A 21,821-nucleotide genomic window follows, 5' to 3' on the forward strand; every position below is an offset into this window, starting at 1 on the left:
TAAAATACTATATGCTGGTTCAAAAAGGCTTTGCGATTGAAAGAGATCCAAGCAGTTGAGGAACTTTCCAAAAACTCTGGCCTTCTAGACATTATTTTTGTAGTTTAAAAAAAAAAAAATCACAAAGCTTACACTATCAATGTAAAATATTTATGGCAGAGTGACATGTATTTAGGCTGTATTTCAAACTGCTATTTAAAATCTTTTAACATACAAAAATTTTAACTTATTGTTAAAAAAAGTTACACAGTTTGGATGATTTTCCTTGTGCAACCTGACACGAATTCTCCTTTTAACAGCCATATGTATTCAGGTTTTAATGATGACTATCTACCAGATCCTGCACAGCCGTCAGTAAGCTCACTATATGTATAGCAGGGGAAATCGAAGACCACAAAGAACTAACAAAGCCATTTCCCCTCTTTAACTACAATTAAAGTTGAGTTTTAATTGAGGTTTTCATCAAAACTAACAAGATGGGTGCAATTATACACAGAAGATATTTGGCAAAACTTGACAGAGAACCTGTTCTTGCCACTAAGTATGACTAGCTTTATTTTTAGGGTTAACTACAATCTGCAGGATACATTAGAAAAATGTTTTCCCTAGCTTTTTGCTACTTCTGATGCAAAGACACAAGCTGGGTAAACACTAGTAGGGGAGACTGACAAAACACTAGCTTGTGGCCAGGTATCTAGTAGGTGGATTTCATTTCTGTGGGTGAATAAAAAACAAATGAAGAAGGCAGTGCTGCTACTGATCAGTAGTGAGGCAAATAAGCCTCCCTTCATAGGCAACATCTCTATATAAAAATGAGACTGTTTCCCCTATGTATCTAGTTGGTCCTCTTCTGTCAATTCTTACAACTTCTAAATAATCTTGTTTTCCTTAGTGAATCTCACTGTGTTTGACAACCAGTGATGGTGTCCAGAAAGAAACAAATGCACTACACTCTGATCCGCCACTGTTCCTAAACGAACCCCAAGTGTCACTTCTACTTTCATAGAAAGCGCATACACAACCATGCAGCAATTGCAGGTTTCCTCCCCCAAAGAGATTCCTTATTATCAATGACTCTGAGTAATACGGGTCAGACGATCTATAATTAACATGACTGCCTAGGAAAGCCCAAGCCTCCTGCAGTAATTCTAGAAGTGATCTGTAAGAATAAAACCGCGCGTGGTGTGTAGACTCATGCCTCCCCCACCTTAAGTGCAGACTGAGGTGCAGGAGTGGAAGCACCCTGATCTGGACTTGCTTTGTCCCCTGTGTAATGTGCTGCTGCCCCAAGATCGATGGCTTTGGAAGGGTTTGCGGTGCGCTTGTGTCTGGTTGTGGTGGTCTCTGTGGCCTGTGTGATGTGGATGTGCTTTGTCGTCACGGTCTCCTCTTCATCTTTGAATTCACCTTTGGGAGATCTGCCTCTTCTTGCCTTCTTCTCCTCATCACTGTCGCTAAAAGATATTAAAAATGAAGCAAAATAATAAGACTAAAATGGAGCCCTCAGTGATTTGAGCTGAAGAATTTCAAATGCAGTAACTCCAAAATTCCATACTCCGACTATTTGACAGGGATCAAGAGAATGTGATCTAAGCTATCTGAATAATGATACGTAGGTGCTGGGGAGGGGAAATGGGAACCTGCTCAATTCCCTAGGTAAGTCTAAAACACTGCTACAAAAACATATTTACATAAATGTGTACAAATAAAAAGAGTCTGAAGCAATTCAAGTGTTTATGTATTATAGATTTAAAGCTTAATTAAAAAATAAAATATCAGAATCAACTGATGAGATCCCGTGAGCTCAAACATCTGCATATGATGACCATTTTCTTGAAATGGGCTATGTGCAAACTATAGTCCCATTTAAATAACAATTCTGTCACTGACTCATATACTCATAAAAATACATAATAAAATATTACAATTTCAGTGGACACTAAAAAATTTTTTTTTTAAAGATTTTATTTATTTATTTGAGAGAGAGAGAATGAGAGAGAGCAAGCACATGAGAGGGGGGAGGGTCAGAGGGAGAAGCAGGCTCCCCGCCGAGCAGGGAGCCCGATGCGGGACTCGATCCAGGCACTCCAGAATCATGACCTGAGCCGAAGGCAGTCGCTTAACCAACTGGGCCACCCAGGCGCCCGACACTAAAATTTCAACACCATCCTAACTAAATTCAAATGACTAAATGCTCACCTGTAAATGCAAAAAAATATGAAGTATTGCACTTTACAACAACAGTGCTCTATTTTACTATAGTATGAGGAGATCAAACTTACACCTTACTAATTGCTTTACAGGAAAAAGCATATTTAAAATAATTCCTTTTTCAGCATACTCAAAATTTTTTCTTTTTTTTTTTTTTTTAAAGATTTTATTTATTTGACAGAGGCATAGCGAGAGAGGGGAACACAAGCAGAGGTAGTGGGAGAGAGAGAAGCAGGCTTCCCGCCGAGCAGGGAGCCCGATGTGGGACTCGATCCCAGGACTCTGGGATCATGACCCGAGCCGAAGGCAGACGCTTAACGACTGAGTCACCCAGGCGCCCTTTTCCCTTTTTTAACAGGGCAAAAGAAAAACATATATAATAATAATAAAACTGGATTCTTCATATGCCATGAATTTAAAACATCAGCACTAATTTGTTCTTCAGTAATAAAGCATTGAGGTTTTTTTCTGGTGCAAGCAGGACAGAGAGAAATTACCTGAAATATGTTCCATTGCTTGTGTTACTTAATTTTAGAGTAGATGGTTTAATTTATAAATATTCTGCAATAAAACAATTAAAATTCTCCTTAAAACTATACTAGTTTATCTCAGACAAATCTACAGCAATTTCTACTTAAATATAAATCAATTTGGAACCTCTATAAATCAAGGATCAAGAAGAGCGTCTCACATAGAGCAAAAGGGTTAAATGTATTTTTATCTATAAGCATTTTAGGGAATCTACAAGTTCCGATTAAGTGTTCAGAAGCCCTTGTCTCTTACCAATTTCTCAGCAACAGATGACCTAAAGATTCCCACCATCAGCCCTATAAGTAAAACTAAAATTTCTTACCTTTCTGATGTCCAATTTGATTTCAGTGCAAGGTAATTTCTTTATACGTTGAGAATATAAAACTGACTAGCATACAACGAAATGGAAGCTTCATATCTGATCAGTGTTCAAGAATTCTGAATCTAACAATGAACTAATAATAAGTCTGACAGTTTGGTAAGATGCCAGAGGTCACATGCAACTTTGTCTAAAAGTCTACTCTTTTTTCACAAATACTCAAAGATGTAAATTCCCTGATGTGTTCTTCAGTTACTATGATGAATAATACACACTATATTTTTACTCTTTTAAACCCAAATACTCTATATAAAAGATTTAGGAACTCTAGCAGAACCTGTTGTAGAGGTAACATTAAAAAAAAAAAAAAACAAAACAAAAAAACAAAGGAGAAATGGGGAAAAAAAAAAAAGACAAAGCAAAGAAAGAAAAACTGAGGGTGGTAGGGCAAAGGAACAACACAAGAATGTACATAGATCTCTAACCAGCCTACCTACCTGATCTCCAAATCTCTTCAGGAAATAGCAACAGATTATATGGCCACTATGTTTTCTAAACCAAACTAAAAACATAAATACACAGGCCATGAGAACAATAATGAGAGAAAAAAATAGAATATTCACAGAATATTTGAGTAGGCACAGTTTCCCAGTTTAGTGTTTATTATTATAACATACATACTCTTTAGTATAAAAGAGCTAAAAATGTAGTAAAATATCTATTTTACAACTACATTTTTAGCTCTTTTATACTAAAGAATGAAAAGTAAATTCTGGTTCTTCAAAGATCATATTCCAGAAAGTCTTGAAAAAGACAGGCATTTGAGAAATTTAATAAATACAGAAACATATCGAAGACACTAAACAAGTAGTTTAAAATTGTTTCAAAATTATATTTTTATTTTTACTTCTTTTTAGTGACCCCTAAATCTGAACTACTAAGATTTTTTAAGGAAAAAAAAAAGAGAGAGATGGTACTTATTACAAGAACTCACTTGAAGGAACAGCTCCATCACTATTACTTTAGGAAAGTTCCACATAGCCTGATTAGGCATCAGGTTTTACTTCTAAAAGTAAGGGTAAAATCCTTGATCTAGCCTATCTAAGAGAAATACTCTGAGGCACAAATGACAAAGAACTTGTAAAACTTGCCTTTCAAATGAAGTACCGTATATATATATGTGTGTGTGTGTATATATATATATATATATAAATACATATAAATACCCTTTTAACTTTTTAGTTTATAGCTATATTGGTAGGTAAGAACAAAAAGTGAATGCTGAGAAGTTCTAAGTATTGTTCTACATAAAACAAAACACAATGCCCTAACATTAAAAAATACAGTTTATGAAAACATAGATCTACACTTAAAAACATTTTAGCTTAAAAATTCATTTGGATTATTTTTTCCTGTTAACACTGGCATGAAATCATAATGAAATGTCACAGAAAGAGTTAAATTTCAAACCCTTTAACTTTTGTTTAAACTTATTTAATTAAGTTTATTATTAATAAAGTTCATTATCCCTCAGCAATAACTCAGATGGCTGGGTAATCTGATGCCCAAATGCAAAATGAGCCATGAAAGTTCTTACTGGAAAAAAAATTTTTTTTCAATAAATAGCCTGAATAAAAACATATAGAAAATGTGATCAACTTTAGAAATAAATGGACATAGACAACATGGAAAGTGTATCAATACTAAGTACAAATAATGTTTGACCTAGCATCTTAAAAACAGCTGCAGAGTGCTCACATCAGCAGCAAATGCACTAAAGCTGGAACAATACAGAGAAGATCAGCATGGTCCCTGTGCAGGGATGACATGCAAATTCATGAATCATTCCATATTTTTACACAGGGCATTTTTAGGGCAGTGCAACTATCCTGTATGGTTCTATAATGGCGGATATTATGCATTTCTCAACTGCACAACACAGTGAACCCTAATGCAAACAACAGATTTTAGCGAAGAACAGTATATCAATATTGGCTTTCAATTGTTAATAAATGTACTACACTAATGCAAGATGTTAGTAACAGGAGAAATTGTGTGTGTGTGTGTGTGTGTGTGTGTCTGTGTATGTGTGCACACGCCCATGCACAAATTGGGGAGTTAACAGGGCAACTCTGTTACTTTATGTACGATTTTTCTGTGAACCTAAAACTGCTCTATAAAAGAAAATCTATTAAGAAAAAAGAAAAGCTGAACTTCAGATAGACAAAAGCCCAGCTGCATAAATTTAGCACCCTTTCCAAGACACCCAGGAGACAAAGTGTTAATACCTGCATCTTTCTGGAGAGTCTTCTCTATCTTTCCTCCGGAACTTGCTGATGGTGTCATCAATTGTGCTTCCAATTTTATCACTCAGTTCACCTAATTTATCACTGAATGGAAAAGCACTCTTGTTTTTATCCCACTCTTCATCCCATTTTGATTTGGGTTCAGGATCATATCTTTCACCTATATAAAGCATTAAAAAGAAAAGCAACTCTAAGGACATTAAATTCAAAAGGTGTCTACAGTCCTTATTTCTGAAGCTTTTCCTCATAATAAAATAGTTTTCAAAGGAAAACAGAAAGCTCCCACAGTGCTGAATCAACACAATTACAGCAAGGCACAGCATGTAGTGCCAGTCATTAAGTGGCAGGAATGCAGATTCAAAAGCTTTTGTTTATGAAAACTTACACAACCTTAATGCACAGTACAGCATATAAGGAAGTTCTTAAAAGAGTAGAGGAAAACACAAAAACCAACACAGGCTATATAAGCCAAAGAGAAATGGAAATCTTTTTGTTTTTACAAAAGTCACATAATGTATTATATTTCATTCCTATCTCTTAATGGTTCTTCACTTATTAGAGAAGTATTGGATAGCAATAGTCTCTTTAAAAACACCTACTAAAGGAGACAGCACTCTGAATGCTACATGTCCCGATATGCTGTAAATATGCTGAAAATAACTGTCATTCTTTAAGTGTCAAACTAGAAAAATAACTCAATGGATTTCACGGCATGGGAAAGCATCCTTTAATTATTATAAAAAGAGAAGAATATTCTAATCACCCGACACACCAAACTACACAGACTAGAATCATGAAATATGCTCAAGCAGTTCAGAATAGTGATGATCTACTCAAACACCAAGTCTAAACATATGCTGGGATGGCAAAACCTAGGGAGACTCTGTGTGAATCTGAGAATGAAAAGAATAGATCATGGCAGTAAACAAAACCCCCCAAATGTCAAAATTTGTTTTACACCTTGACCGTGGCGGCCTAAAGGAGAGAGAGGCATTCTAAGCACTAAATAGAACCTCTCCATTTCCACATCCAAACTCAATCAAAAAGACAAGAGTAGAAGGTACAGAGAGAAATCAGATGAGATTAAAAAGAAGAAAACAATGAAAACTAAGGCAGGCTGGAGAGAAAAGGGAAAGTGCAATGAGAAATAACAAAATAATCAAAAGGTGGCTGAGCCTTTGTGTTGAACTTTTGTGAACAAGTTCTGGTGGCTAACAAGCCCTTTGGAGATCGAATAAAACCATTTTGCAGAACTGCCTGCTAAAACCGCAAAGCCAAAATTTTTGTAAGAGGATTTTAAAATATGTCCACTAGATCTGAAAGTGACCATCAACTTAAAGAGAATATGACAAAATTTTAACCAGATGGTTTTATAAAAATGAGTGGTTTTCCAATAATATGAATGTACATTTCAATGAAAATGTGATAAACTAGACTTTGAAAAGACAAATTTATAGGAAAAATGAAAGCAGATGAAAACAAAACTGATTAGTGTGATGGATATCCTACTAAATGAGTGTCAAAGATACTGGATTACTGGCAAGACACCATCTAAGGTCAAAATGAAAAGACATAAAATAGCTAAAGTTGATTAGTTAAGCCTTTGAACAATATATATAATATCACAAATAATTTAAAAGCATGTGATGCAAATACATAAGATGTTCAACTCTCCCTCTAAGGCAGATGTAATTAGTTCACAGTGACTGAGTCTGAGAACTTACTCATTTTATAAATTTATCTAATTACATATTGTGCTGGTAAAAAGAGGGTTACAAGCAAGTAGAATGAGGAAATGAGTTGCAAATAGCAATTTCTCCTCAAAAATACATTAAATTGCTCTACTTTGAAAAAGCTGAAGAATAAAATAACTACTTAGGCAAATAATCCAAAAACTTGTTACTCCCCTAAACAAATAAAAACTCCAAAACATATTTACATGATTTAAGAGAAATATTTTTGCCCAATTCAAGAACTGACTTTTTGTGATGCTTAGTCATAAAAGAAAGGAATTTTCCTGTTAAAAACATCTTTTAATAATTAAGTACAGTATTTTTTCTTCGAGAGCAAAGAAGCAAAGGAGCAAAGATACTATTTTGTAGATAATCACAAGATAAGAAATAGAAAATTTTTACACGGTTCCAGTGCAGGAGTTCTGAGATCCCAGTGTAATCTAAATATAAAAAAACTCAGATATGGGTGTGGGGAGCTGGGAAGTCCCAATCTGTGGCTAAGTATACACAGCACTAGCCTGTCTATGGATACACAAAATGACCAGGGGATGGTCAGAGCTTATAGAAGACAGAATGAGTCCAAAGGGACATGCTGTTAACAGCGAGTTCTTATTTTCTGTGCCTGTTTCAAGTACCTAGTGATCTATTTTGGGGAAACTATATTAGTACATTAAAAATAAACATAGCGATCAATGTTCTAGCTGCTCTTAAATGTGTTAGGAACAATAAAGTGATAGGCCTACGTGAAAAGCTGATGGTACTCTCACCTTTTTCTATGTCAAATTAAAGTATCGCTTAATTAAGGGAAGAGAGGCAGAACTAACTTATAGGAAGCTTAACTATTTTTGGCTCAAAATAGAGCTAATTTGTTTCAAATGGGGAAGATGAAGCTCTTCAAACTTTGTATTTTTATGCTCTAAATGGTGAGGTAGAGAAATCCTTTTTTCTTTTTAAAAATGGTAATTCCAAGAGGGAAGGGTATATACCTGTTTTATTCTCTGTGTCAATTTAAAGTTTAGAGTCATTTAATTAACGACCAATGGTTAAAATCATATTCTTGAACCCACAAAAGTAAAAAATAGAGAAGAAGACTCCTAATATCCATATAATAGGAGCCAAAATGAGTACTTCATATCCTTTAGTATTATATTTCGGGGAGGGGGGAGGTATTTTGGTCTTTCATATTTCAGTGATTCTTAAAATACACCCGGAAGCTAATTGAATGCTAAGGTGTCAGTTTGTCTTTGATACTCACTATATCTGAATCCTCCAACACTGTCTGAGGAAACCCCAACATATTTGTCTTTGTTCTTCTTTGCTTTCTTTCGCTCCTCACGAAGCCTGTCGTCATCTTGGGCAAATTCAACCAATTCTTTCACCTTCTGGCGAATGTTTATACCTTGATCCTTGCCATGTTCATCTGTGAGGATGGTAAGGGAGAAACAAAACCTTAAATATTCAATTAGTAAGTATCAAACCCTTTAACACAAAAAACAGACATGAAAATTTCAACATTAAAAAACCAACTTCAATAATTAAAATTAACAAAAAGAGGCAAATAGTGCTATTGAATTTTGTCATTTTCTCATAAGCAAATTCTAAGTCTTGGGATGCAATTCTGGCTTGTAAGATGAATTAACAAGGACTACAGATATTGGTGCTATGCAAGATCAATGAAGGATCTCCTAAAAAGCATTACTAATGATGACCACAGGAAAAAGACTTATATCCATAAATGTTTTCTTTCCCTACATTATTTTAACAACAACAACAAAAGATCCACTTTAACATTTTAATTACTAAAATATACTCAAATGCTTTGGTTTCCCCCATACAAGTTTGGAAATACTAATTACCAGAATTTAGTGTAGCTGAAAAACTGAATTTTTAAAGTGCTTTCAACTGGGGTACACTACAAAATGAAATGTGGTTTATTCTGTATCCTCGTTCACATTCAAAACACACTCTGGTCTTGCTGCCTTTGCACAGTAAATATTATTTGGTGGGAGGAAAAAAAAAAAAAACCCAGCTTCAAACAGATGTGTGTGTTTTGGAGCTCTAACCTTTTCTTCCCATATGATTAAAGCTATTCCTTTATGGACACCACAGGGGACCAGTCTCCAGTGCATATTTTAATATAAACCCGAACACTCATGTTGTGTTGGTTCTGTTGTTATTAGCCAGTCTTTTCTGCAAGTTCTTGTCTTCACTAATTAATACTCTAGGGCCCCACGTCTTGGATTCTGCACTCGTCACACAACCAGCAATAGTCACATTCTAATTAGAGTGGAGAAGCTTCTAAGCTGGTTCAGGTGACTGACAACTCCAACTACTGTTTTAATTTGCTTATAAGGTTTTTCTATTGCTCACCTACAAAGTGGTAATTTTCCAGGGATCGCAAATCATAAATGTGTTCTCTGGCACTTGTAACAACACGCTCTGATCCATTCCTTATGAGGTAAGCTAGAAGCAGCAATGACTGTAAAAATACAAAGCACCAATGATTTAACAAAATAAATTCTGGTAGAGCTTTGGTAAATGGTTTAAAAAATAATTCCAACATTAGCAAATAATCTTTCTGGGGGTAAGTGAGAGGCAGGGAGAGTTTCTTTCCTGACACTGGACTTTAAATACATGGTCTAAAACTTGTATTATCAATTTGAAATTCCTCTTCTAACCACAGTAAATAATTATGAGCTGTCCACTGGACACCATGTGGCAAAGGATTAAAAAAAAATAGTTCTCTAATGTTAAGAAATACCTGAATGTATGATACAAATGAACACTAAGCTTTTAGAAAGTGGCTCAATTTTTACTTTTCATCGGGGCAATACAGAACTGTGAACTGAATTGTTCAAAATATCAGTTTAAAGAGAACAATTATTTGGTAATTTTATGATCCCATAGCATTTTCCCCAGATCAAATTAAATCTGGAAGTTAATGATGTAACTTTTGTTTCAAAAACTGGCTGCCAACAAATAAAGAGAAAAAAATTTTATGGGGTTTCTTTTTGGGATGAAAATATTCTGATATTAGGTAGTAGTAACTGCTGCGCAACTTTGTGGATACACTAAAAACCACTGAATTATGCATTGTGACCTTAACTTTGCTTGGAATAAACCTCACATAAAGAAGTATCAACTATTTCATCACAAATACACAAGCTAAGGGAATGACCGTGAATGTTTTCAGAAACAAGTAACATCAAAAACATGGAACTAAATAAAGCACTGCTCTTCAATCCCAAAAGTCAAAATATTGCTTTCAAAGTTTCAAATATAAATATTATATGCCATTTTGAAAACACAGAGAAACTTATTCTGAGTAGCAAGAAAATATGGTGGGTTTGGAAAACAGATGATGATCTTTAGAATTCTACATTATATGATGAAATCAGAACTAAATGAAAGGAATCTGATAAAAAGTACCCATTTGGAAATTTAAAATGTTAGAATTTTAATATGTTTTGGGATTTCTAATTATATTTTAAACTAACATATTTCTGGTGCAGAATACTGTGTTAATATTATTATAAATTAGGCAAATTTTTATATAGAGATGAGAAACTATATTAGACTGTGGTTTTCATCTTAATTGCTCATCCACTAAATATACATCCATCTGTAGATTCATTACTTTTGATACGCACAAATATATTTCCAGTAGGAAAAAGTTTAATAAAATGAAAATATTTGTAAGTATTATTAATTTTAAACATTTTACTTTCAGAACAGTTGTTTATGGTGACTAGAAAACAACACACGTAGCAAATCTACTTTTTACTGTTTAAGAATATTCTGTTCTAGGATTTAATGTCCTTCATAATCACTTATGTATGTATACCTTAAAATTTCAAGCATTTGTTTTCAACATGTCAAATAATAAAAACAAACTGATGTCCATACCTTGTAAACTCTTCTCCAATTTTTTTTGTTGTCTTTTAACATTCGTGACCAAAGCATGTTCATAAGTTCTGGAAATTGTTCATACATAAATGTAGCCCTGAAAAAGAATTTTCAAGACTTTGCAATATATTAATTTTGACAGTAGATGGCAGGCTTGTTCTAAATTACGGTGTTTTCCCAAAGCTTAAAAAATTTAATAAGCAATTTAATTTAAAAAATTTAGATATGCTTCCATAAAAATATTTTTCTCATAGTTTGTAAAATATGTAGCACACGTATAAACCCCACTAATATCATCTTGTACAAACCCTTTACTTACCAGGACAGTGGTCAAGATGCTCATCAAAAAAAAAAAAAAAATTCCTAACTTTATTTCAAGTTATTTTATATACATTTATCAAAATTTTATGAAAAGCTACAGTAAGTCTCTAAACCTCATTGAAAAATTTTGTTTTACTTTTTTGAGCTCATTTTTAAGGGGAAATGGACTCTGCATAAAACTTCCTCCATTAGTATCTGAATGATTATGCAAAATTTCTATCTGGCAGCTAAACTGTTTAAAACTGAAAGCAAATTTCATATTTCTATGTAAAGATAGTTGGATTCTTTCTGCACTGCTGAGTCAAATTATCACTTACTTGGCAATCTCTCCCATGAGTTGCCCAGAAGGTCCCCAAGGATCGTCATTCGTTGCTTCTCGAACCTTAGACTCGATCTCTGAATAATTCATAACCACATTGGTGCTGCAGAGAAAAAAATGCACGTACATACACACAAAGATTAGCATCAAAACTGAGAAACACATGAAAACTTAATAATGACACTACTGGGTGTCCTAATGAGATACCTCTACATGGTGGGAAAGAAAACATCTTTTGTGCATAAGCTACTTCGAGGACACTATATAACACATTTAAGTTGTATTTAAGAAAATTTGACTATTCCATTAGCTTTCCAGAATACAGTAAGAGATTACATTAGAGCTGGCATAAGTCCAGCAAAAAATGGCTTTGGGTCAAATTAAAAAGGAAATTGAACATGCTAGAGTCTATTATAAAACTAAGTTGTCAGTTTTCTGACCAGATCTGGTTTATATGCACTCTTGTTTCCTTACAGAATTTCTGTAAATTAATTAGCAAAATTATATAAGAGCAGAACATTATTTATATTGCATTAAAAAAAAAAGCAATGACAAACCAAAGATAACACTAAAAATATTTAGAATTGCTATGAACATTTAACTGTAATCCCTTGGTCTTTTTTCACTTGTATGTTTTCTATGTCACTAGCCACCATAAGCCTCACTTTTGATGGCTACATAATATTCCATCAGGAAATTGTATGACAACTTATTTAACTTTCACTTAAGACTTCAGCAGTGTCAAGAACATGGGTTCTAGGAGTCAGAAAGATCTGACTCCAATTACTTTGTGACTTTTGGCAAAATTATTATAATTGTCTTAATTTCAGTTTCCTCAAGTGCAAAACAGGAGTAAGTAAGAAGAACACTACCTCAAAGGGTAGCATCTCAAATGGTATCTATTAGCACAGAGTCTGACACACAGAAATTGCTCAATACAGGTTAGCTGCTATTATTATCATCACAGATAATAATCACCTAGTAAGAGGATTTAAAAATATTAAGTAATATTTTTATAAGGAAGTATTAACTTTGAAAAGAGTACCTTAAAATTAAGATACAAGATGGCAAAAAGTTCAGTTATTCAAACAGAATTTCCATACTCAAATGGATTTAAGAATTCAGACATTCTGAGGAATAAAATACTGTGAAACTATGACTTGTAGTATCCATTTGACATCTAAAGCTCCAATTATTATTGAGCACTTGTTCTAATAGATGCCTATGGATACGGTCATTCAAATCTTCCACTTAAAATTAAGCCTTAGAAACAGTCGGGATTTGTTAATTATTACTTCCATATACCCCACTCTTGCTGTATGGTTTTTCAGTTATCAAAAGCTTCTGTTTTTTCAAGTAAGGAAGATTTGACTATAAGTGATATTCAAACCTGTTTCCCAAATATAAAGAAATATAAATTTTAAATTCACTGTGAACATTTCTCTTTCTTTACCTTTTTTAAAGAAAGAGACTAATAAATGGTTTTGGGTCAAATTTGAAAGGAGCCATTACACATATAAATATGACTTGCCAAATCACAGAATAAATCTAGCTTCCAGATTTACATTCAGAAGACTGTTCTACTAAGGAAGAAAAGTGAAATCCTATTACTTTCTTTCAAATTTTGGAGAAAGCTGCCCCTAAAATATCAACTAGTTTGAGAACATAAATAGAAATTGTTTCCCTGTGACATAATTTCCACTGCCTTCTTTAAAAATTAAGGCTATTAATGAATGAATTTTCATAAAAACCCAGTAATGATTCTATTGACAATAATTTTATGTATAAATACAAAGGAGTAACATTTTTTTCTAATTTCTTCAACAATGGAAACAAAATAAAATCAAGGCAGCCAATGACAGATTTGCAATTTAAGATGCCACAAAATGATGGATTTCAAAATGCTTTTGTTTATCCTAGTGGCTGAAGAATGCGTGGCTTAGGCAGTTATAAGTGTCAACATGCAGCTGTGGGAAGGAACAATAGCAATTAGGATTATAATTCACCCAAACATTTCATTACCAAGAATGCACTTAAAATCTGTTTGCATTGTTTAATTTGCTAGAGAACAAGATGAAAGGAGTTAATCTCTAGTCCATGCACATGAAATATTTTTACTAGAGCCTTCATAAATGCTGTAGCTTTCAGAACACTACTTTCCTTGTTCAAGCTACAAAAGCCCATGGGTCAAATGAGAAAGGTCCTGTTTCTCTAACCCTTCACAAGATTCTTAGCTGAAGGCCTGTGTGTTTGAGTGCTGTGTGTTTACAGGGAGAGGTGGCAGAGAGCCAATGATTTAAGAATCGCCTTATTTCCTTGGTTGAAAAACAATGGAAACTATGTAAAATGACAACTTAGCATTAGAACACCTACAATGTAGTTACAAAGTATATCCACAAAAAGATATGGCAATGATAATAACAAAAAGTAATAAAGTCACACAACTTCCATGAAGAAAACCAGGCTCTATTTTAAAGCCATTTTCTAGTGAAACTGTTGCTTTCAGAAACTGCAAAGAACTCTAAGATGAGATCTGATGGCCACAGAGAATTCCAAAACAAAGTATTTTTAAGCTGCACCTAATTCAGAAACAAATGTAAACTAAAACAAAACAAAACATGACACTGTATAGTTTGGCCTTATTCCAGCTCACTTAAAAATAACTATTTCTAAAAAGGTAAAAATGGCATTTTGATCCTTCCTTTCCCATGTCTTCCACTGCCCTTAATCCACACCCTACCCATAATTCCAGTGACCTTTTTAAAAAAGGAAAATAACCCCTTCCCTCCCCCCTAAAAAGAAATTATGTCCAGATGTGAAAGGAAAAATAGCTAGTTTAATTCCTAAAACTTCTATGAGTGACAAAAATGTTTTAAAAATGGATACTTCAGACACTAGAGGGGGCTCTCCCAACAGTTTTTTAACACACACACAAAACTCAGACAAAGGTCTAGGATGTGTTCTGCAAACAAAATCATAGGAAATTACCAGGAAATAACCAAAGACTGAAGAATATAAGAAACTGCTTATGTTCTGAAGATTTTACCTTAAAGCAATACTGAACCATTGCTTTTTACTATAAGGATAAAATCCACAATTACAATCATTATTGTTTGTATTGGTAAGACTTCATTGAGTCTATAGTGCTTTTCCATTTGCTCCTCACAACACCCCAATAGGTCGGACAGGACTAAGAGAGTCCCCAGTGAGAGTACTTAACCCTGAACAACCCAGCACCACTCCTTCACTGGATCTTTAATGCCAAATGCTGAAAGTTACTGCCTGCAAATTCCGTACCCATGCTTCTATGGCTGTGTCCACATAGCCAATGTTCAATTATTCAAGGGTTGATTATTCACTTTGTCAATTATTAGTGTTCATTTTGGCTCTCCTCTTTATTCCTCATTTTCTGTTTATTTCACCACTCACTACGATAAAATACCACGGTTATTTTATTAAGTTTGGGTCATTTTAGAGACAAGACTGGTTGAAAGTAAAAGCTAAAATGGGGCTTTTACTTATAGATGGTCAATGCTTCTTCTAATCTGCATTACTGATTGACAAGAAAAAATTTGAATAATCCTTAATGATAATTTTTTCCTGTCAAAAAGTTCAAGAATATGCTTTCCCTTTTTTTTTTTTAAAGATTTTATTTATTTATTTGACAGAGAGAGACAGCGAGAGAGGGAACACAAGGAGGAGGAGTGGGAGAGGAAGAAGCAGGCTTCCCACTGAGCAGGGAGCCCGATGCGGGGCTCGATCCCAAAACCCTGGGATCATGACCTGAACAGAAAGCAGACGTGTTAACAGCTGAGCCACCTAGGCACCCCGAACATGCTTTGTTAAAACAAAACCATACACCAAGAGAAAAGGTAAAGCTTAGGTATAATTCAGTTCTACCTGTTAACAAAGGAATAAGGAAACTGAAACAGACTGATGTAGTTAGTAAGAAGTATTTTTCCCAGCTTGCCTTAATTTTACTTCCTTTTTTTAAAAAAAATAGTTATATTTTTCATGTTTTCTTCTTTTTGTTTTAAACTTATTATAAAGACTTCATTCACTCTGAGATCAGGAAAATATTTAGCAGTATTTTCTTTTAGATCTTTAAATCTGTGTTTTATTGGTTGCATGCATATTTACATCCACACTTACAGACACAGAGTCCAAGTAACAGGAAAATAGGCAACAAAGACAGAGACACAGCTTTCAAAGTAATGGTTTTAAATAATAGTATTTTTTTCTTTATACTTTCCTATATTTTCTGAATTTCCTCCTATGAATTTTATACTGTAACCAAGGAAAAAGTATTAAATGCCATTAAAAATAGAAAGTACTATATATCATCAGTACATGTAACATCATTAGCAACATTTTAACTCTTTTTAGGCAAATAAGCATCATGGTAGACCATGTTAAGTATTATTTGTACTTCCAAAGTCTTGTTTTATCAGGCTAGTAAGTGCAGCGAACTAGTAACTAAAGTATATGTATATACACTACAATATGTATACCAAGTGCTATGACGTGTAAAACTACAGGGAACAATTTAAGTACCAACTATTAAAATTAACATGTTTTTAAGAAACTCTTTTAGGAAAGAATGATTCCTGAACTTACACTTAAAAGTTACCTCTTTTTCTCAATGCCACAAAGATTTCAGAAGATACTTTTACGATACAGGGAAAACTATTACATGCTCCCTGTAAAGTTTCAATCTTTCAATAACTTAAAAATAATAAAACATCCATAAAATGAACACCAAAAAAAAAGTTTTCTCAGGTAACAAGTTCCTTTTTTTAATGCTTGTTCCCCACCCCCCCCTTTTTTTTAAAGCTTCTGGCCAAAACATCAGGACAATAGTTTTAAGAATACTTGCTCTACCATGAGAGACTATGGATTCTGAAAAACAAACTGAGGGTTCTAGAGGGGAGGGGGGTGGGGGGATGGGTTAGCCTGGTGATGGGTATTAAAGAGGGCATGTTCTGCATGGAGCACTGGGTGTTATACACACACAATGAATCATGGAACACTACATCAAAAACTAATGATGTATGGTGATTAACATAATAAAATAAAAAGAATACTTGCTCTAAAAGTTTGGTAACAGATCATGTGATATTCATTTTTCATCAGGGGATGGCCTTTACCACATTACCCTTATTTGCAAGCTGAACATTTTATAGGTTCAATAGTCATATTTTAAAATCAAGTTAACATGTTATTACAGTCCTGTGAACAGAATCAAATTTGTGATCAAGAACCAAGAAGTCTAGTACTCCTAAATTCAACAAATCCATAACTTTCATTGTTAGCAAAAATCTGAGGTTGCATAGAAATGGTGTAGGGAGGTGGAAAAGTCTTTCTTGATCTGAAAATAAAACACAAAGCAATGAAAAATGTCTTAACACAAGCAATGGTTCAGTAGAATTCATGTTGCTTAACCAAATATTATCATATCTGATTATATAGTATTTTAGATACAAAATAGCTAAAGTGCTAATACAAGGAATAAACTACAGTGCTCCCTCCACACCAGAAGAAAACTAATAAAATAAATATTGGGAAGTACAGAAGAAAAAATATAACAAACCTAGTGCTGGCCAGTTTCTCTCTAGTGCTGCCAAGCTGTCGTTACCAGCAGCAGCCCATTCTACCAAAAAAAAAAAAAAAATGAGTGAACTGAGAGGAAAAATATATTTAATAGCAACTCCCTGGTAGAGAAGTTAAATAAACTCACTCAGTATCACATAATTAGTAAACAATGGATGTTCAAACTCTGCTAGGTTTTCTAATTCCAAAGCCCATGTTCTATTATGCCTCAATGTCCTAACAATTTGAGAATTAGTAATATCATATAACCTAAAAGAAAAAGCTTGCTAGTTAATATATTAAGATGACATCTGGGCATCTGGGTGGCTCAGTTGGTTGAGAGTCCAACTCTTGATTTCAGCTCAGGTCATGATCTCAGGGTGGTGGAATGGAGCCCTACATCAGGCTCCATGCCCAAGAACTAAATGCTGAATTAATCTTTAAAGAAATGTATTCTCAGTCATGGAAGTTACATTTTCTTTGGTTTTACTAAGTCTTAAATACAAAGTAACCAATTGGAAAGGAGGAAACTAATGTGCCCCCACCCAAACACAAATACTCTTAAAAGCAAGGTAAAAAAAAAAGTCTGAATAGGGAAAAACTGAAATTGAAGACATCAAAAATCTGAGGCTCTCCTATCCATCCTTCTGCAGTCACAAGATTTCAGGAGAGTAACCTGGTTACTTAAAAAACATATGCTCTATTTCAATCCACTTACATCACAAATATGTGGGATGCTCATGTGCGTATTACTTATGACTTCATCTAGTTAAAATACACAGAGGACTATGCTGGATTATGCACCTTCTGTTTTCCTCTTTACTTTTCAGGAGGGAACATTAAAATACTAAATGCTGAAACATAAAACTCTGCTTTTTAAAATAACCATGAAGAATTTGCACTGAAATACTACAGCTCATCCTTTAGCTAGCATAGTAAAAAAAATTAACACCAAATAAATATTAAAGAACAGTTTACTGACAGGTTTTAATGAGTAGAGGAGTCCCATAGTTCTTTTTAAAGCTTCAACTTTTTAAAGTTCTTTTTAAGGTAATTCTGGATACTCAAAGATCAAGTTAGATACTGTAACTGGACACCTAAAACATTTTAAAAACAGTACAGACAGAAAAACTGCTTAAATCCAAACTCAAGCTGCCTGCCTAAGACATGAAAACCACAGAAAATGTATTAATGTTCAAAAACACCATTTCAAGTGTTTCTTCCTCACATGATATGACAATAGAAAAGTACCTCTAGCTGATGTAATTCTAACTGAAATTCTAACTGTTTTAAGTTGTAAGAAAATTAAGAGCTATACATACTCTTTTCTAAGCCAAATGCTATTCTTCCATCATTCTACTACCAAATTCTTTGATCCATTCTGATTGATGTTGACCTTCAATTTCAGTAATAGTTCAGTTCAGTACTATCATGGAGATGGGGAACTGGGAGTACAAAATTTAATGTTTTAAATTGATGTTTTCCTATTACTGAACATTGTTGATTGATACGGCTCAATATTCTTGTAATCTTAACTCAAATTTTTAGACTGTACTATTTACAGATAAAGCAGAAAGATAAATCCTATAAAAATATATTTTCAGTTTTTTGTGGGGGGACAATGGGGAGCAAATTAAACACTAAACATACTCTGCAGGTAGAAAAGACTAAGAACAAACATGAAACATGAGACTTTGTGAACGATTAACTGAAGACCTTTGTTTACCATCAAAAGTACGTGTTTGTACAGATTCCTGACAGTCTTCCAGATTTGATCAAGAGTTTAAAGTATTCTGTACATTCTGTATACTTACGCAACACAAGGTAACCAATAGATTCATCAAGAGTTCTTCCTTAGGTAGGAAACTTATGCATGGCAGAATACTTTTTATAATTTTTTTTATTGTTTCCATATAGATTTGTCATCAATCCAAGGTACTATCAAACCCAATGTGTTCCTCTCTAAATACACTTTGTAATGCTACTGTTTTCTGTCTGTTAATCATCACTTTCTTAGGCTCTGCCACATTCACTACCAGTACTGGAGGCTGGCTTTCTTGAGTGGTTTTTCACAAAGAAATTAAGTTACAACAGCCCCAGAGCTGTAGCATAACAAAACCGAGCTGCCCTGTGGATGCCAGTGACTGACTTAGCTAAGTGACTTGTTCCCACAGATGTAAATCAGATTTGGATCATAACAAAATTATATATCATTTCCTGTTAACAAGTCTAAATCTATTTTAAAAAGTCAAAACTCAACAGAGAAATCAAGAATCTGCTACATTTTAAGGGTGCCTGGGTGGCTCGGTCAATTGGGCATCTGACTCTTGGTTTCGGTTCAGGTCACAGTCTTGGGGTCCTGGGATTGAGTTCCCCATCAGCTCTGTGCTCAGTTCAAGTCTGCTGGAGATTCTCTCTGTCTTCTTCCCCCCCCCCCCGCCCCCAACCGCCACTCTCATGCGCGCTCTAAAATAAATCTTAAAAAAAAAAAGAATCCACTACATTTTAGAAAGGAGAGCAGTTACATGGTAGGAAATGTAATGCAAAAAATATTAAAGAACTTTTATCAGTAACTGACATTAGCTGACTTATGACATATTTGCTCTTCTAATCTGTAAATATACCCATTACAGATCATTAGTACTCCAAATGAGATCTTTATCTAAAGATTTCAAGCTTAAAAACTAGCATTCCAAATCCATACAATTTCAAATCATACATTAAGTAAATACTTGGTCCCTTGCTCATGGAAGTTTACCTAACATTCCAGGAGAATTTCCAGTATTGATTCAATATCAGTTTACATAAGCCAAAACGAACCACTTAATCTAAAGTTTCTGAGATTTTAACAATTGGATATGTTCATCACTTAAGTGTAAAGCTGTCCTAAATGAAACTAGCAGAACTAATGTCTTATGAATTTTTCCCCAAAAAACACCACAGAAAATCATTATTTTATGGTTTATGTAGAATTCAAGGTCAGGAAAGGTTACATAAAATCAGTAAGTCTTAAAGAGGTCAATACTCCAAATTTAGTTTTCACATGGCAAACTATGTACCAGATTAGAATGTATACATAAATTGATCACTTGAAGATAAAAACTTACGGAAGCAGTGACTAAAATACCTTTTTATGTTAAAAAGTCATTAATTGTTTATAGTTCAACATAAAGTCTTTTGGGAAACACTAGAAGCCACACATAATTATTCCAATGTCTCAAAGAATTTAGGAACTGATCCAAAACAAAAAATACTTAAACCAGGATGGTAGCTGGATTTCCGCCCCTCAATGTCTGTCATTTAATTCTCTTTTCCAACAGTTACCGACCTCTTGATCACTATTAAGTGTGACTTAAACTGGCAATTTTTCAAGGAAATAGTTTAGTAATTTATGTAACAGATGTGCAAGAAAAACTACATGAATGAGATAAGCCAAGAAAAACATCCTGATGTCCACAACTGAATTATGACCTGTGGGAGGAAGAAACTATAAAACTATTTCCCTTTCCTTACAACTTCAGTGGTTAGCAATACCAAATAAAATAACCCGTTTGATAGCAACCCATTTTCAAACATTAAAATGGGCCCTGATTCCAGGAACTGTTCCAAAACACAAGGCCACCCTAAAGGAAAATACTGCACATTTATGTATTCTCATAATCTGCTTCATCTTCTATGGTTATTTTGTAGAAAAGCAAAATAATATGTACATTAACTGACCAATAATTTATTAGAAGTTAATAGGGCCTGAATTCTGTCTCGGATCCCTGGACAAATCAACCACTTTGTGTCTCAAGGTTCCTCATCTCAGAGATAGTTCCTACATACAAAAGAGATGAAATGAAATGGTAAGTGTACCTACCATTCAGCACACGTGGTTATTTTTCTGCCAGTATGTATTATTTTTAGTTTGAAGATATTCTTTAAATGGCCCCTTAAAGTAAACTATCATAAGTCTATTACTTACCCACATCTCATTCACTGTTGCAGAACTTTATAGTCATGGTAACTAGCAGCCTATCTGACCCACAGTGCAGCATTGAAATGAAGATTTTAAGGACGTAAGTATATAGCAAGGCAAAAACAGTTCTATTAATAAGTGGCCAAAGACCTGGAAATGAGTATGACTAAGAGATAAGACAAGTACCTATTAATACAAGCCCCAGCACAGAACTGCTTATTTTACACTCAAGAGAATTTATATTTTGAAGTTCACACTCCTTATTAATCTTGGCATACCACCAACTGTGAGCTATGGTTTTATTTTACATAAAGCAGCAATTTCTCCTTTAGTGGTAATCTGACATCAGCTGATAAAATAAAGTCTCTAACTTTTTGGGGATTCACTAAACTCATTCATATCTACTACTGGAGTTGCATATCCCAAAGTAAATTATACCAAAAACAAAGACTTTTAAGCTATTATAATAAGAGAAATTATCTAGCATGAGGTTTTATGTCTACAATTCAGTAATATCAGAAACTGCAGAATTCTGAGCTTTCAAAATGCCAAAAATAAGGCTGTATAATTCGCTCCATGAGGTGGCTGGCTGAACAAAGCATTTAAGGGCCACAATACCTGGTTT

At 34.0% G+C, this 21,821-nt stretch overlaps 1 protein-coding gene and 1 non-coding gene across 4 annotated transcripts in view; one reads left to right on the top strand and one right to left on the bottom strand.

Moving 5' to 3' along the window:
- The window catches only part of CLINT1 (clathrin interactor 1), a 56,535-nt gene that overhangs the window by 16,902 nt on the left and 17,812 nt on the right, over positions 1-21,821 (bottom strand). For 2 of the 3 annotated variants that reach the window (XM_035013286.1, XM_035013302.1), the window contains exons 2-7: positions 11,645-11,749; positions 11,007-11,103; positions 9,471-9,579; positions 8,356-8,520; positions 5,350-5,527; positions 1,208-1,454 (exon numbers count right to left, since the gene is read on the bottom strand). In XM_035013286.1, the coding sequence (XP_034869177.1) occupies positions 1,208-1,454; positions 5,350-5,527; positions 8,356-8,520; positions 9,471-9,579; positions 11,007-11,103; positions 11,645-11,749 (901 nt within the window). Of the gene's footprint in view, positions 1-1,207; positions 1,455-5,349; positions 5,528-8,355; positions 8,521-9,470; positions 9,580-11,006; positions 11,104-11,644; positions 11,750-17,236; positions 17,297-21,821 lie in introns of all 3 variants that reach the window. The other variant, XM_035013294.1, reaches the window with a different exon arrangement.
- LOC118017671 lies at positions 4,812-4,918 on the top strand. Its single transcript, XR_004681206.1, has one exon. It is a non-coding gene; the product is annotated as a U6 spliceosomal RNA (small nuclear RNA).

This window comes from Mirounga leonina, unplaced genomic scaffold, assembly GCF_011800145.1.
Source record: "Mirounga leonina isolate KUSES-001 unplaced genomic scaffold, KU_Mleo_1.0 Mir_104, whole genome shotgun sequence".
NCBI classification, from domain to species: domain Eukaryota; kingdom Metazoa; phylum Chordata; class Mammalia; order Carnivora; family Phocidae; genus Mirounga; species Mirounga leonina.